General features: G+C 37.0%; 1 protein-coding gene across 7 annotated transcripts in view; it reads right to left on the minus strand.

The window, feature by feature from the left end:
* Positions 1-16,923, minus strand: part of LOC107042871 — a 66,901-nt gene extending 49,978 nt beyond the window's left edge. For 2 of the 7 annotated variants that reach the window (XM_015264087.2, XM_015264081.2), the window contains exons 1-4: positions 16,446-16,923; positions 13,563-13,706; positions 12,697-13,264; positions 396-538 (exon numbers count right to left, since the gene is read on the minus strand). In XM_015264087.2, the coding sequence (XP_015119573.1) occupies positions 396-538; positions 12,697-12,927 (374 nt within the window). In that variant the 5' untranslated portion in view covers positions 12,928-13,264; positions 13,563-13,706; positions 16,446-16,923. Of the gene's footprint in view, positions 1-385; positions 539-12,696; positions 13,265-13,562; positions 13,707-14,837; positions 14,923-15,402; positions 15,465-15,886; positions 15,954-16,445 lie in introns of those variants that run through there. The other 5 variants (XM_015264084.2, XM_015264085.1, XM_015264083.1 and 2 more) reach the window with 5 other exon arrangements.
* Positions 16,924-18,681: the final 1,758 nt, after the last annotated feature.

An 18,681-nucleotide genomic window follows, 5' to 3' on the forward strand; every position in this document is an offset into this window, starting at 1 on the left:
TTACGTAACATCAAACATATTTACAAAATTAACTGCACGCGATTTCTAAACTCATCTCATTTTACCACTTTCTCCTCAGATTAACAGTCGATAGTAATTGAAGTCATGCGAAAATACAAACAAAATCGAAAGACTACATCACAGCTGTATACATCGTTGATGTGATGGATAAGATGTCTAAACCAATATTGAGACTTTGGAGAACGACAGGAAGTGATCAGTAATGAAGCAAGTATGTCAACCGAGTTTTCTGATAAAATGAATCAAGATGGAACTGAGTTCTCGATTATACAAAGCAACCGATTAGATCAAAACAATAAAAAAAAAGTTTAATAATTATTTTTTGTATTTTTCAATGTAAGAAGCCATGAATTTTGATACAGACATCATTATACCTGTCCTGTCTGGAGTGGCCAGAGGGAAAGAGTCCTCGCACTGCGTTGCCTATAGCTGCACGTTTCTTTGCCTCTTTTTCTCGTCCTCTGTAACTTCCACCACCTGAGCTCACCTGGTGATCTTGGCGGTGACCTTTATCAGCCTATTGAGAAAATAATTTTTGTAGAAGACTCTGAGAAAGTGCGGAGAAATGATCAAATAAATTAAATAATTGTTGTATTCATGAGTTCAAAGAAATTTGCAGGGAGGCGTTTCGAACTGAAGAACAGACTTTTTTAGGTGCTCTTATCGATTTTTATTTCTTTTGGAAGAAAATAGTATATCTGCCTTATCAATGACAGAAGTGGTCACACGGGTAGCGTGTTGTGGAATTCCACGGAGAAGTAACGTACAATATTCAAAAATTAGAGTGCTACGTTCGAATTTTTGGGTGGACCATCCAAAGTTTTTGGTGACCCCTGCTAGGTCCTATGGCTGCTGTGCAGTACACTAATTTTTTAAGGGACTTGTACGTGATTGTTCTGTTTTTCTATCCGTGTAGGAGAGGCATAAAGGCAGAAGAAAATGGGTCATCTATAAAACAGTAGCGGTAGTAGCAAAGAAATATAATTTTTAAAAAAGGTTCCCCTTACGTGTAATTAATTACCTGGAATACGTGTAATCGATTTTCCTCTGTACATTTTGTGAAGTATTGATCTTCATGATACTTGATTTATAAAACTCATCTCTCTCATGAGGATAATATTTCATAACACTCGCCATCATCATTGATCTTAAATATGATTTTTTTTCTCGTCTTCTTGATAGAAATTATTTTTCGCAAATATCTCGAAAATTATCCAAGCAATGGATTTCCTTTCAAAATAGTCATCACAATGATATCAAATTCAAATAACATCTAGTAGTCCTTAAGGGTGCCAAGCGAATTTGAAAAAAGATTCAAAAATAATTTTTTCTTTCCCTCTATCATTGGAGAAATATGTATTCATCCATCCGACGAAATTTCAAACCCGCAACCGGAACTAGACATCGAGAAAATAAATGCGGAAAATCCTCTATTTCGCGTGACGAACCTCGAGAAAGCATGGGATCAAATGGGTACGGCGGGTTGAAATATCTCTCTTATTCACCCCGGTACCCCATTGTTTTTTGTCGCCATCACATTGAACACATCATTCCCCATATCTTCAAATTTTTTCAAATTTTTCTTGAGTTCCTAGGGGGTTGAAACGTTCAATTTAATCAAAACTCCATAAGAGGCCGTGTATAAGACTGATTTTGTTTATTTAATTTCTGGATATCCATAAGTTCTGCGAGACAGACAGTCCAAGCGGCCGAGCGCATTGCGACATATGCCCTCCGAAATTTATTTGCTCTTAACTTCCAAATCTATTGATTAAATATTTCGAGATAAAATGCTACGGACGGTTGCACTTATTGCATGACATGAAAAAATTCTGGATTTTTTTCTCTCTATGGTTTTTAAATAATCATCGTTTGTATGCGCAAAAACGTAGTTTTTAAATTTTTTTGAGAATCAAGATACTTTCAACTTGCTAGTAATCTACCTTGCTTTATGGAAAAAAATTGGAAAAAATTCTGCATAATAATTTGACGATTTTCGAAGATTTTAAGCCTAAGTTTCCTGAGTTTTCGTTTCACTGCACTATTTATAATGTGCCGTTACAAAAAAAAAAAACATATCTGGCGTTGTATCTCACAAAGTGACTCAATTCTTTTTTGAATAAATTAAAATAATAGACTATATGGCGCTTGTAACATGCGACAAAATTGAATAAACGGTTTTTTTCTTAGAATTGATTGTTTTTTCACATGAAATTCAGGCTTTATAGGCTGAGCGTTCAATGTGCAACGAAGGAGGGGCATTCCATACTACTTCTATCAAATCGAAAGACTTTTTTCAAACTTTATGAAAAATTAAATATGTTGTCGATTTATTCCAGGCATGCCTTGCATGGAGAAAAATATTCAATAAAAATTACATATTTTTTCCGTAATTCTGGAACGAAATGTGGTTGTAGGAAATTTTACGGAACTGTCACGGAATTTTTCGAGAGCGCTCCGTAATTTTCTAATCGTAAAAATTACGATACCGTCACTTAAATTTTCTGAGTCGATTCCATAATCAGTGAGCGAATTGTGAGTTCCGTAATTTTCACTGAACATTTCTCTCCGTGTGGATAGTTATTAAAAAAAAAAAAATTCAAGTGATATGAAATCAAAATTTCAATTTGGACCAGATAAGTTACTTTTTTCAATTATACCTCGATAAATATGAATTTCATCAAAGAAGTGCAAAAGAAGTTTTTTAGTCAAAACAGGTGTAAGTTTGGGGGAAAAAATCCAGACTCAAAAAAATTGAATTTACAATGAATTAATCAATAAACAAATTAAAAAGTTGACAACAAATCATGATGGTGTTGCGAAAAATTCAAAAAAATATGTCATAGAGTAGGTATTGAATGAATGAATGAATTATACCCAATGGGTTCTCAGCGTAGTACTTTCTTAGAAGTTCGATCAACAACGAATTTCTGGGAGATTGCAAAATAGATACTCCTCACTTTACATTACTTATTGACAATGAAATGATTCCCAGAAATGTCAATGAACAGTCAACTGATGCATAAGACAGCCGTTCATCTATTCCTTAGAGAAGTCTTTTAGGTATTTATGGCGGGGTGGGCATATAGAAGGTGAGATAGAGGGGAATTTATTGTTCTCTCGCAGAAGACCAATCGTTGAACAAAAAAAAAGATATTTCAATTACAAATTTTCAATCTATTTCGACCATTTTTGTGTTCGAAATATTTCTGTTCTTTTTCTAGCTTGTCTTTTGGATAATTGGACAATAATTAATATGGATAGAACAAGTGACAACGTCATGCCGTCGTACAAGTTGGTAGCACTGATTCACTTAAGGGGTAACGTGACCGATCGCAAGAAGGTTCTATTTCGAAACAACTTTGCTCTGAATGTACCAAATTGGCTGAAAATTTGTAAGGAGATTCAGGGTGGTGTGAGGAAGATTTTCCAGCCCATTTTTTTCAATTCCTCGTTTTTTTTCCTTTTCATTTTTTCGATAAAATTTACGTCATTAGCAATGCAGGGATCTGACGCGCGATCACGAGACAAGAACCCCAATGAATCACTTCTATGAAAAAAAATTGACATATTTTTACATAGTTTTCCTAGGAAATTGTTTGCTTTGCTATAAATCCGGTTATTATGGGGTAAAAAGGTAACGAAAATGCCGCAGATAGTATCATTATCGTTTACTTTTACATAATTTCGAAACTCACTATCAAAATGTGAATTGGTAATAATTTTTCTCTCCCAACCGCTTTTAACGTAAATACTATTGTTTTTATAATTTTTTGGTTTTCCAACTATTTTCGTCGGAAAATAGATTTCCTTATCTATCGACCATCTTGCGGGGGGTAGTTACCGACTTTTCCTTTGCAACCAGTTCCGTTACCCCTTAACTGTTATGTTCCTTCCCGTAGCGGAATCTATCATCACTACTCCATTCGTATTTGCCGCACTTACCCCTCCACGATTGCTAACCTCGACGTCGTCGCTATTCCAAGTTGCGCACGCAGAATTCCTATTTTTCATGAATTTTTTAATTATCCCTTTTAAACAATTCTCCTAAGCCACTTGGATTATTTTTTTCTGAATTCCCATAAGAGCCCGTGTTAAAATGCATTTTTTATAAAAATTCCAGTGTTTCACCCATTCTCCTAGGCTATCTGGGATTTTGCACAGGGGTTTTGAAAAAATCAAAGAATGTATAAAAAAAAACATCAATTTCCCGAGTGGAAATTGCTTCAGGCCCACCTGAAGCACGATCAGAACTTGATCGAGTTTTTGTAACGTTCGACTGATCCGGTGATTCCTGACGAGAACCTGATCAAGTTCTGATCCAGCAGATCGGATCCCAAAAATTGCAGGCGGGTTCAGATCGAATTCTGACCAAGTTTTGATTTAGCAGATCGAATCCGAAAAACTGCAAGCGGGCTTAGATCAAGTTCTGATTAGGTAGACATGATCAGGTGATTCCTGATGAGAACCTGACCAAGTTTTGATCCACTAGATCGGATCCGAAAAACTGCAGAAGGACTCAGATCAAGATCTGATCAGGTAGGCATGATCTCACCCTGAGGTCAGGCTGCCTGACCGCAATTTGATCAAATTCGGATGTGATGCATTTGCTCGTCATTTCAACGGGATCAATTGAAGAGAAAATGATCAGATTCTGATCCGGTCCACCTGACCTTAATTTTAGGTCATATTTTTTCTCAGATAATTTAATTAACTATTATTATACTATTCAAATTAAGTTTTATCAACCATTATCAATAATTATTTTCAATAAAAAAAAGGATCATTATACTATAATGAAATTAAATTAAATTAATTTCATGAATTTAATTTGATTAATTAATTTAATTAACAGACAGCCCTTCTCAAATGTACAGAGGGGAGGGATGATGGTGCCGTAAATACATATTAGAGGAGTATCAAACTTAGACGCAAATGATCTTGAGAAAAAAATTCACCAAATGTCTATTTATTTATTAGTGCTATTATTATTATCATTATTATTGTCCATTAATAAAATGAATAAAAATTTAATTGAACATATTTTATCTCTGAGAATACACACGCAAATCCGCGAGATCATGAATAATCGTGAATTCAACGAATACCCCGATACAAATCATATAGGCAATGTACGGTTTACTCAATAGCAATAGCGCGATAGCCTAGTGGTTAGGGCAGGAATCTTTCTCTTATCATTGAAATGATTCTTATTGAATATAAACCATTACAATGACCTCAATCGGATGGTTAATTGTAGAGATATGCAACTTTATAAGCTAAAGTTTGATACCTCTGAAACTAGGCATCCTCTCATTGAGCTCATTTTCCTATTATGCAAATCTATTTTATTCAATATCTATTCTTTATTTTTTATCCTTTAAACCTTTCACCTCGATATCTTCTATTTCGATAAATCAAAATATATATAGCCATTCATGGAAAAGTTTTGCGATATTGCGGTTTTTTCGATTTTTTAAGGAAACTTACGTATACGTAGAATAATATGCACAGAGAGTAGAGTGAAATACTGAAATTTTGAATATAAGTATTACACTTTTGTCTAAACTATTGAGCCGATCAATACAATTGTGTTAATAAAATAAACCAATTCATTAAACAAATTGTTTACCAAAAAATTGACATATTGTTATTTCATCATTAGTTCTCAGATGTGGGTGATTTGTAAAAGTCATATAACATGCATAAACGTCTATTTATATTCATATTTTCTGTCGTAAAAGATTGAAATGTGTATCGCGGTGTACCTCTAACTAGAATGGAGTCTGTTGTGTATTTCGAATTTCATTATGCTGAATTATCATTTTGATTATTCCAAGAATGATTTTGCAATCATTACTTAGCATATTGGTTAGGAATCCTGAGGGAAATATGTGCCTTGAATGAAATGTGAACATTGAACCATTGCAAAGACCAAGATGAAACCATTCGGAAGCCTATCATCAATGTACTCATGGCGAAATGATATTTCAAGCAACGAGATTGTGAATGACGTTTTAGCCAACTGTGAAGGTTCTAATCACACTCGTTGAAAACGTCATTTGCAATGATTTACGTAATATATATTTTTTGCACGACGTGTATGTTTTTTTAAGCTACGCGTGTGTGAATTGACGATCAACAGCACGTCGTGTGGTAAAATACCATAATGCACTATCAAGTAAAACACCTACAGTCGCATGCTTGTGGTCGCCTGCTTATTCTGAATCTCATTGTTTTGAAGCTCTATGAATGTTGGAAAAAATTGGACATGCTACTTCATTTTGAAGTCTGTACAGAAACTCTATCAACAAAAAATTGTATGAGAAAAATATATGTATTCTCATATGGACAATTTTTATCAATTCAAATATTCAATGGAAATTATTTTGAAGAAAAAATTAACAGAATTTTATTTTTCTATAGAATTTATCCTGTTGAAATATTTTTTATAAAAACTCTTCTGTTCGGATTTCTCAAGTTTGTTTGTTCAAGTTTCTTAATGGAAGAATAAAAATAGGGAAGAAAAAATTTGGAAAATTCGTGTGGAGGAATTATAGCGTTTTTCTTTGCGTGTTTATTCTCTGGATAACAACGGCAAGTTTCTTTTAAACGGTTCTTTTTCTAGCAAAATTTTTACATGTTTCCTGAGAATAGAACAAACAATGGGTAAAACATTGTAATGTTCGTGCGGTAGAGTTGTCAATATTCATATGACGTATGGACCCAGTTTATACGTCGGTTATTTTTTTTTAGGAAATAATATTTTCCATTTTATTTCAAGTGGATAGAAACTGAAAGAATTTCAGTTTCTTCAGACACTGACTGATTTACCTAAGCAGTCTCACAGTGTTACCTGAGTCCAGTTTCCGTTCAGGAACTGTTTGTGTTGGAGACCGTCAATGACAGCAACATGGCTGTCTTAGTCTAAAAACCGTGAGAATGCTTAATTTGCAGTTTTGGGTTAGCAACTAGTTGCAGCTCCAAAACTAAGGCAGATCACGGGCAGAGGCGAAACAGGACAGTCGGTCCTCCCTCTGAGAACTTTTGAACAATTTATATCATTCTAATAACGCGTTGCACTGAACCCGGTTTAATTCTGTCTTGTACGACACAAAAGAGGATATATTAATCATATTATCACTTAATCATTCGAGCGGTGTTCTTATTTAAAGACATTTATCCCGAGTTTATTCCCCCAATTTACATCCTTAAAGTAAGTGAACTCCCCGTGAGCTCGATCGGATCAGTTAGCCGATGCAGAGGGTCAACTTGGCGAACCAAGGATTTTCATCGTTGGTTGTTGGGTTATTTATTAACCCATCGAAAAATCTCAAACGTCACATTCAAATCGGGTGGGTGAGGGTGTTGTTTCTTGGAGATGTAAAAGGTGCAGTTGTACAATTGCCTTTTTATTGTCGAAAAAATTCTCAACTTTCGAAATAATAAGAATAAAAAGAAGAGCGGACGCTGTTCGTGTTGGCTGTATTCTCCGCGAGAAAGCGGAGGATTAGGACTTCTCAGTTTAGAAGCTCTTCATGATGAGCGTCTGATCCTCGGTTATGCTTGTGGCATAATGAATGGCTTGGATCCACATTTGGAGTTCGCGCATGACCATGAAACCCATGTGTTTCAGGCCTTTCTGTATAAAGCAGCAGATACCGTAGCTGTTTCTCTTGGTTTGGAGTTTCACCGTGGTCGAAATGGTCAGTTAGCGTCTGATTCATTGACCAGTATGACTAACTCTCGGCGAAGAACGACCATCAAGGAGGCGGAGCAGTCCACCTTGCTCCGTCAGCACGTTAGCAGGCCCATGCGTCACGTATTCTATCGTCATATTGAAGAGCAGGGTCTGTCCGTCCAGCTGACATTTGCATGCTTAAAATCAGCTGGCTTGATGTCTGAAACTGAGGGATTCATTTGGGCATGTCTGGACGGTTTAATAAACACCCCAGTCTATCGAAGTCGTGTTATGGGGTTACAAGTTCCGGACACTAGATGTTGTGCTTGCAAATAGTCCGCAAAAACTCTGATACATCTTTTATCAGTTTATCCGACGTATGCAATCACAAGTTATATCCATCGTCATAATGCGGTTTTGAGAGTGCTATATTATCAGTTACGGCACTCCTAGAGAATAGACAGAACACCGGTACTGCCTTACCGTCGTCGTCAGGTGTGAGATCTACTGGAACTTCCCATTTGCGGCTGTCAGGTCTATCGCTGCAACCACACCTGACATTGTCCTCTTCGATTTTGACGACAAAATCATGTCATTGAGTTCTCGACTCCGGTCGAGAGCAATGTAACAGTTAAGGAAGAGGACCAGCGGCTCAAGTATCAACCACTCCTGTTTGAGTTACGTCAACTTAACCAGGAGTTCAAAGTAAAATTGGTTGTCCTAATTATTCGCTCTCTGGGGGGATCGAAGCAGTCCTTTATATTTGCGTTCGAAACCATCCCGGCCTGTAAGCGTAATGCCATCATATTAGCTGGCGAAATGCACAAGGCTGTCATCCTTGGGTCCCTCCGTCTACTTAGGCAGCATGATTTCTGGACTGCAGTAGAGCTCACCCTCTGGTTAGAGGGAGCACTATTGTAGAGCGATTAGGAGAAGTTTGTATGGCTTAGCTTGCTGGGCGGTCTTCTAAATAAAGTCGGAGCCCTCGAGGATCGCGCAGCGATCTCATTTACGAGTAAAAAAAATAACAATTTGCGTTACTACCATTACACACTGAATAAGGCAGTCCTTCTGCCTTCGCTAATTAGCTAATTAGGGAGAGATTTGTCGAGAAGGTGCGCGTTCTAGGGCCCACCGAGCGGTCTCTGGAAAAGCGGTTACGTCGAGTAGTTGACAATTCTGCCTTCCACTCCGATCCCAACTGTTGGTTTGATCCGCCAACACCTGCACCTGATAGGATGCCTTTAGTCATGCGAGTTGAAGAGTTCTAGAGAGATCTGTATGGTCAAGTCCCTACTCTCATCGTGGAGGCTTTGGCGCTTAGGAAATTTCGTGCGTTCTGTGAAGTATAACCTCTGGTTGATCACTATAATATCTGGTGAAACGAAGCTGACTTCGGAGTTGGTGCAATCCAGGAGAGGAGTCTTTAAGGGTGATACCCTAAATCCACTTTTGTTCTGCATCTCACTGATGCCGCTATCTGTTGCACTGCATTGTGTGGGCGGGTACTAAGCCGAAAGACCTGGCGATAGAAGGCGTCAGATAAGCCATATATTCTATACGGATGACCTGAAACTGTTTGCCTCAGGGGAGCGACAACTCAAACTTCGGCTTGATGTTGTCGCGGTGTATTCGCGGGTGGTCAATATGAGCTTTGGGTTGGACAAGCGCCGTCTTCCACTTGGAAAAGGAAGCCTCATCTTCCTTGAGAGGTGTAAGATCTATTGGAACTTTTCGTTTGCAACCGTTAGGCCTGTTGTTGCAACAAAGCCTGCTATCGTCCTCTTTGATTTTAATGACAAAACGATCTGTCATTGAATTCTCGGCTCTGGCTGAGGGCAGCATTTCAGTGAAAGAGAAAGAGAAGCGGCTCAAGTACCAACAACTCCTGTTTGAGCTACGTCAATTGAATTGGGGCTTCAAAGTGAAGTTAATTGTCCTTATTATTAGTTTCCTTGGGAGAATGAAGCAGTCTGTCGTATTGGCTGGCCAAATGTACAAGGCTGTCATCCTTGGGTCCCTCTATCTACTTAGACAGCGCAATTCTGGACTGCCCTAGAGCTCACCCTTTGGTTAGAGGGAGCACTATTGTAGAGCGATTAGGAAAAGTTTGTATCGCTTAGCTTGGCGGTCTTCAAGGTGAAGTCGGAACCCTGGAGGATCGTTCAGCGATCTCATTAACAAGAAAGTAATAATAATCTTTCAATCCTTTGGTCTAAAAACGGGGTTTCAGGAATGAAATGATTCATTTTACAATGTTCCCCCCACTTTTTTGCATTTGTTATTGTTCATTTTTTGAAAAGTTGACTTTTTTAGTTATTTTACAAACTGTACTTTTTAAGTAAACTACGTCTGAAAGGATGCGCCAAATGACTGAATGGTTTTCTGTCGACGAGCCCAAAGCAATTTCTCCGTTGTAACTCCATGGGTCACCCAGAGTAGAGAGCATTGCAAAGTACTTATTTCCCTAAAGTACCACTCGAAGTGGAATACAAAATTAAGGAAAAATAAGGATAATAAAAATAAGGACTTTTTCCTCGAAATTATGCGTAAATTTAGTGTTGCACTACATCGAATTAAAAATAAATTTCTTCCTTCGAAAGATTATATTTTTTCACGCATTCACCTAAAATTTCAAATTGGAACTCGTGATACAAGCTGAACAATCCTACTAGATGAGTGCAAAAATGGACAATTTCCTTGGAATTCCAAGGATTTAATGTTCGACGTCAGTATAAAATTATTTGTAAACAGACAAAAAGTAATTTTGCATAATTGCCTTTATTCATTTTCTAACCATTGCACATAATCATGCTGTCATTGTAACGAAAACCTCAAATAGTTGTTGGTTATTATAAAATTACTCAGGTTCTATCAGGAGTCCCAATTAAAAATTTTAGGTGAATGCGTGAAAAAAAATGTTCTTTCAAAGGAAGAAATTTATTTTCAATTCGATGTGGTAGAACAATAAATTTACACATAATTTCGAAGAAAAAGTTGATTTTAAGGGTACCTTTATCCTGATGAAAACAAAAAATTTACATTTTTTTTCATGAAATTCAGGATTTTTCCTAAGAAAAATCGATGTAACATTTTTTTGTAAAATTGAAAGTGTAGCCATCAGATTTAATCGAAAACGCAATAGAAAAAAACTTCCATCTGAGGTTTCTCCACTATTAACAGAGTTACGAGACTAAAAATTTAGGACAAAGCTCTCCTGAATATGTACAACAAAGGGTAAAACTTGCAGCCCAATCTAAAATTTTACCTCGATATTAAGAAGAATTGTCATATATTCCTAGGACAATAAAAATAAGAAATAAAAATTGATAGCATATACCCCAATGTGTGAGTGCTATTATTATTGTACGAAGTAGATTTATATCATTTACCGACCGTATCCTAATCGACATTTAAGATGTCAATTGACCTCTTAAATGTCAATTAGGACACGGTGTGCGGTAAAAATTGATTATTGTGTCAATCTGAATTCCAATCAATAGGACTGCAGTTTTCTTCAAATTTTGCAGTGAAGTGGGCGTAAAATTATCAGCTCTAATACCCCAAGACCTTCAAAATTGTCGGATATTTCCCGAATGTTTTGTTGCATGGCAACAAGAGGGATCAGTTTCGCACATTATGATCCCGAGCGCGCAGCGGGAGGGATTTTAGTGCAAAGCTGACCCCGATCGTTGATATGCAGGAAAACTTGAGGGAAATATCCGATGAATTTTGAAGGTCGAGGGGTATTCGGAGGACAATTTCTTCAATTCTGATTTTGGCCGATCATGCAGTGTTCGGGGTTACGGGACACATTTCACTAAAACGTGAAGAATATCTGTCACATTCGTAGAAAACAATTGACAGACTACAGGGAAATTATCAGTCTGATAATTTCCCTGCAGCCGGGGAAATTATCACTTGTAATACCACAAGAGCTTCAAAATTATCGGGTATTTTTCGATAGGTTCGTTGCAAACAAACGAAGGAGTCAAGTTTTTCAGGTTAAAAAATCACGAGTGCGAAACTTAACGACTTCGTTTGGATGCAGGGAACCTTGAGGAAAATGCTCGATTAATTTTGAAGCTCGTATGGTATTCGGGGGATTATTTTTCCAATCCAAATGTCGGGCAATATAATTGAACCATGAGACAAAACTCACAATTGAGAAACGAAAATTGTATAATTAACACAACGACACAATTGAATTCAATCTATCAGTTTGACGAGGGGTTAATTCGACTGCATGATGTTTTTTTTATATAGCAACTACCAGAGAAAATTATCAAAAAATTATCAGTTGAAAACCCTGTAGCTTGTACCACGTGATGTCGAATGGGCCAATTATATTGCCCGATATTTGGGTTGGAAAAATAATCAGTGTGAAACGCATCACGTGACCCCGAATACTGCACTCTGATTGGTCAAAATTCGAAGTGAGGAAATTGGCTTTATAATTTTTCGGTTATTTTTCCTAAACAATTTTTTAACTTCCCGACCCTAAGGGAGGAAGTCATTTTTATTTTAATGAACCAAGTTTAATTAAAAAAATCCAATTCTTTAACCCCTGAGAACGTCAAATACATTAAAATAGCTCCAAGTTCAGATGAAAAAAATTAATTCACCAAATAAACCTTGTGCCTCAAAACTAGTCGGAAAGGTTCATCAATTTTCTCTGCATATTTGTGAGTGGAGCCAGCTTGGGAAGAAATCTCTCGCGCTGAGCACGTGAGATATTTAAATTACTGACCTCACGTGCCCCCCTCACTCACCATTTTATGCAGCGAGACTATTGAACACATTTCCCCAACTTTGAAGTACTTGGAGCATTATGGCTGATAATAAATATTATAAGAAATAACCATCACGGGACCTTTTTTTATGGAAAACTATTTCAGCTACAAAAAGGTTTACTGGCATTTTCAAAAGTCATTCGTTTCCGAAATAATCATATAGTTAAATAATTATGCTAAGTTTTCTGATGTTAACTATACCTTCAAACCGAGAAACTTGATGCTGAGACTTCCGTTTGAATTAGTTGGAACTGGACTGAGATCACAGCGTAATCTCCTATGTGATTTTTCCACCAGTGGACGATTATTAATATCAAATTCCAGGGAATTACCAATGGGAAAACGACTGGGCGTGAGCACAATATCTTCCGTGTGTTTTTTATTGCTGCTCACCGGGCTCACTGCTTTATTATCATTGCAGCATCTCGGCATTGCACGAGATCACTTGTCTTCCAAAAATTTATTTTCTTTTTCTCTCTCAGGGAAAATTGTCAGTTTAATCATAAATTCCACAATGAGTAATTCGTTTTTTCACTTTACGTCCAGATTAGTAATTCAATATATTACCAATTTTTCAAAATTAAAAACAAATAATCACCCAATCTGTGACATAACTCTGTTTCACGATATTAAAATTCTTGCTTTGCGTCCAATTTAATTTCCAAAATAGTTGTTGTATTGATTTGTATTCGTTCGTCAACCAAAATCCATGAGAGTGTCGGACGATCGAGTGCTACGTTACTGTTACTGTTGAATGAACATCTGCCATCTGTAAAACATCATGTCAAAAATTATGAAAAGATCGAATGTTTTCAGTCAACCAAGTAATCAATTTCAATTCGTAGGAAAATATTTAGAGATCCAAAGGAGATAGGGCAATTTTTACATATACTCCTGATTGACGTTCAAACTATGCTTCATAAATAATATGGCCATGATAATTGGTCTATTCCCTTTGATTCCAATAATATTCATGTAAACATATTCAACATGTTAATTTTTACAACTTCAATTTTACAACTCTTCATACAGCCGTATTAAAATTGCAACTCTCAACAATTACGAACCTATTGTTACAATAGACGAATAAGTAGGCGTATTTTTAAACATCCGACCCAAGTTCTAATCTGAAAATTAAATTTCATGTCTCCCAGTCCTATTTCTTATTGGAATTGGATTTAATCTCACATCGCACACCGCCTTCGATCAGCCTGAAATGGAGAAAAAAATTAGAGAATCGCAGGAAATTCCCAAAGATTATCCTTAAAATCATTTTTAATTGTTTGGTGATGTTTTCAATGGCGATGTTGTTGGAAAATTTGTGAGAACTGTCGATTATACGATTCAACCACCACTGTAAGAGATATTTGTATGACTCATTGTTAGTATTTAAAACAAAAAATGCATTTTTGGGTGACTTGAATGTAAGTGGCCTCCCTCATAACAAAGCAATGTTCGAAGCTTGAATGAATTCTAAAAGGTATCAAGAAAGCATGTAGATGGTCACGTAGCGCCCTCCCAAATATTTGGATGGGGATGCCCCAAAATTAACAAGTGAAATCGTCAAACGGTAACATTCCCTTAACATATATTATTTCGATAACGGATGATAATAAGAGAAATTGTCAAGCGACAGTTTTTGAAACTCAAGAAATTCCAACGATCAATTCCGTCTAAAACCCTCTTATTCTAGTTGAATGGTCAATTGACGTAACTAGTCAATGCCTCATATATTTCTCAATAAAACATATGAAATTATCTGAATAATAAGCCATACCAAGTAAAAAAAGCGAAATGCCATTAGCTCTTGGGATTTTCTTCAACTACAAATAACAATATTTTTTAACCGCTTCTTTAGGACCCCCTCATTTCCAAGATGAATAATAAAAAGTACGATAAAAAAATTGAAGCAGATTTTTCATAGTTCCACACTTCTTTCATCAACATAATCGATAATCATAAGTGTTATTCGCTCAAGAACTGCATTCTCACTATGGTAAATGAGTATTAACATGTGACACTGACACAAGAGTACTGAATTTGTTGGAACGTGGTGTAATATCGACTTTACTAATAAAGTGTCAAGCATCACAAAACGTAATCTGACACTCATAAAACGGTAGGTAGGTAATATGGTGTTGACAGTGCGCAGCACTGATATCAACAAGTCCCTCACGTGTTTTTATTTCTTCATGCAGAAACTGCGCCTCTACTCAAAACAATTATTAAATTGTCAACGACGAAACATTAAACATGAAATTCATGTAAAAATCGGAAAATTCCTCATAAATCCGAGAAAATCTAGAAGGCTCGTGTATAAAACTCAACAGAGTAAAATTTACCCCAACTTGACAATGCGCAAAATAATGGGAATGTCGTCAACACGTGTACTACGCACGAACTGTCTCACTGTCGATCGCCCTCACGGTCCAATGATACTGCCCGGACTGACTTTGGAACAGCGATCCAACCATGCAAAGAAGGGGGACTAAGTATTTGGGATCCAATCCAATTGATTGTATATCATCGATTCTTCTTTTCTACTAGACCATGACGCACGTTCTATGAATTTCACGTTCATAGATACTTGATTCAATCTCTACACATTGATAATCATTTCTGGAACCACCTAAACAACTCCCACTGTTCCAAACCCCCTTCAATTAACTCAAACCCTAGAAAACCCACCGAAAACTTCCAGAAAGAATATTGGAAAGAATTCCTATTATTATATACATATATCCCTAACCCTAATTGGTGGGCCTAACCAAGCTAGAAGAGGGACAAACGAATTTCTCCATCAAAATTTCAAGAAAATAGTCTTTCTAGATTTTCTACATTTTTCTCCACGACGATGTAAATAATTTTTGGAAAGTATCTATTATTATCCATTTTTAAGCTTCTCACAATGATAATAACAATGAGGAAGCAAATCTTGTCGAAATATCTCCGATGAAAGTCACTGACAGTACGCAACAGAGTAACAAAGTATCCTCCGCGACACACAGGCGTCATGGTCGCAGTTGGTAACGACAGAGAGGGAGATAAAAGCAAATGAGATCCCGTAAACTAAAGAAAGATGGAGAACATAGCGATGGAGGAAGGGGGGGAGGAGAAGGAGGAGGGGGCACGTGCGTGTGCAGCTCCGAGGGCACTACGCACACCGCAAATCAAATAAGCTCGCCATTTTCTCTCTCACTCCCACCTCTTCACCGTCCACCGCGCAAACTGCCCAGAGTCTCAACACACAACGGCAAATCCCAAGAGAAAAAAAACGTCATGGGCCTTTACACGCATCACACAACACAGGAAACCTTATGAGAGATACTACAAACATACTTTTAAAACATCATCACCACATTCACCGAATTAAACTCTAAAAAACACCTACACGAACGCAAGTGAATCTCATTTACATCACCAGACCGGAGTCTCACCACGCCAACACAGGATAGAAGTAACTCACACAATCACAGATACCTCGAGACCGTACGGGCCACGATAATGTGACATCTATCCCAAAAATATCGTGCCAGAAGACAGAATGAACATGTTAAAACTATTCAATTGAACAGGGATAGAGTAAAACAGACAGGAGGATATTAATTGTCAATTAACCATTAATCCTATTAAATGACCATTCTTTTTTGCCAATTAAATTTATTATTGACTGCATAACATTGTCCTGACTGAATTAGTGAACACACGATGATAGAGAGTCTCCATCTGAATTTGAGGTTGAACTTGTCAATCAGAACTATTAACCAATCACAAGGGTTATAAATACACGACAAAAAATCGATACTCAATGGAAATTAAATTCAAGAGAAATAAACCGAAAGAACCCGAGCCACCCGCAGTCAGTTCAATCGAACCTCCAAATTAACATTCACCCACTGCTTTTGAATTCACTAAATTATTACTTCTAATGACGCCAACATTCTCAATACCTTACTATGATTAAAACTGGCTGACACTTGAGACTGCAATAGTTATTGGTTATTTATTTGAGGCCGAAATATTCCTCGTACTGTGTCAATCCCTGGCGACTAAGCTCATACAACACTCGCGTGCACGGCACTACCCAACACTACGGAGTCGCAGCAGTGCAACACACAGTAACAATCCCCTCCCTGTACCGATGTACTACCTTCGCCCTCCTCCCGTACACCCCGCCCCTTACCGTCGCTCGTTTTTTCTGTCTGGCCTTAGGTATTTATCGCAGGCGCCACTGCGTTTTTTCTACACTACTCACATTATATATAAATATCTATGTATACATATAATTTTTTGTAAACATTTCGTCCAAGAAAAGCTTTTTCTGCTCTGCAATTGTCTGTACAGAACAGACCAGCACAAAATCCATTAGACACTTCAATAATGAACTGTATTTTATTCGTTAAGTTTTTTTTCATTTTCTATTGGGAAAATTCTGCTTCATCTCTTAAGGGGGTAAAGCCGAGGGCGACGCCTAACGGAGGTATGTGAAGTAGAAGAGTAGAAAATCTGCAAGACGTTAAGGGGTCATTCATACTTGGAATTACTGGGGCATATATATGTGTAGGAGAATCGGTGTGAACGTAACATGGTAGATTTTTTGTAGACCGTAATATATATCGTAGGACGACGAACAGGGTGGTCGAGGAAGGAGGGGGACTTGACAAATGTATAACCCGTACGTGCCTACGTACCTTATCATCAGAGTGGAAAGTTCAATCCAAATTCAGTTTGAGATCAAATGGTTGATGGAATTGTTCATTCGTCTCAAAAATTCGCTAAAATTGGTTTTTTGTGTTAATAGAAATTTCAATGAAAATATTTTTTTGGCAGTGTAACATGGCAATGGAGGATATGAATTCGTTTTACCAAGTGATCATATTCTACCGAAAAAAAAAGTTTCAAACTTGTATGACATTCGAGATAAACAGTGGATTCAGACATTGCAACATTCAAAGAGCGTCTGCTTGTGTTCAATTCACTGAATACAGTATCAATTTGTTGAAAAGAATATTAATTCATTTATCCTTTCTTTTTATTTAAGCTTACTTACTATTTTGTAAACTAAATTTATTCTTATACGTATACATTATTTATTTTATGCAATAAAACAAACACTCATAGAACTATTTCTATTATTGAATTACTTAGATCACAGATCTGGTTTCTATGTTTGTTTCACACCTGACTGTGTTTATTCATGATTATTTAATTTTTTTTCACTTTTCCTTTTGTGCTGTTCTATCATCTGGAAATCAAGGACTGCAACTTGATATACCCATTGGCCTTCTCGAAAAAAATATGAGTTTTCTCTTTCGTTTTATTTAGTCTTTGGTAATAAGGGTTTCATCTTAGATTCCCTATTCTCCTGGAAGAGATAAAAGATAATGTCACTTGTGAAATTTTTAGTTTCATTTTTAGGGTTACTGGAAAGTTTATATTTAGGAATGTTTGGATTGCTTTTTCTCGATTGATCAACATTTTGGTGACATCGGAATCTGCCAATTGTCTTGCTCTGCATCAAAGTGTAGGGAGTGACGTGATGCGCGATCCAGGAATGTGATACGGTGAAGCTCTGTTGCCGGGCCACGTGGGTTTGGAACGTCGACGAATGAGAAACTGAGCGCGTCGTTTGAACGAAATTTTTTTTTCTTCTGTTGTGGACACTGGCGACTGGGAGGATCAACCGGATCAACACATCAGATAGGGGAGATGAGCAGGGCCAATGTACAGTGTTCAACAGCAAAATTCATAGCGGTGGCGCATGGACTACGATGGAGCGTACGGAACTGTTGGTATGGTAGGGCCCGAGCATAAATTTGTCGATAACCGGAAAGGGGTTCTCAATACGGTAGCTCCTCGCATTTTGTAATAATTGTCAGGAATGTAAAATCGAACATATTATAATCAATAGTCTAATGAATGCAGAATCTAATGATCTAAAAGTCTTTTCCTTTTTCTCGACATATTTATTATTGACAAGTAGGTCAAAAAATTCATAGAAAATCCCAGCGCTGTCGCTGGAAAACTCTATAGTTTTCCAGTGATTCTATTGAATAATTGTGCAGATTTTGTTTTTTTTTTTTACTATAGTCATGTTCGATTATATATATTTATTCCCCCCCCTGAGTGAGAAAGGAATATGTATCGCGCTCGCTCCCACTCATTGTCGTCTCCGTCGCGTTGGCA

The sequence above is a fragment of the Diachasma alloeum genome, unplaced genomic scaffold, assembly GCF_001412515.2.
Source record: "Diachasma alloeum isolate Michigan unplaced genomic scaffold, Dall2.0 Dall_scaffold_00533, whole genome shotgun sequence".
NCBI classification, from domain to species: domain Eukaryota; kingdom Metazoa; phylum Arthropoda; class Insecta; order Hymenoptera; family Braconidae; genus Diachasma; species Diachasma alloeum.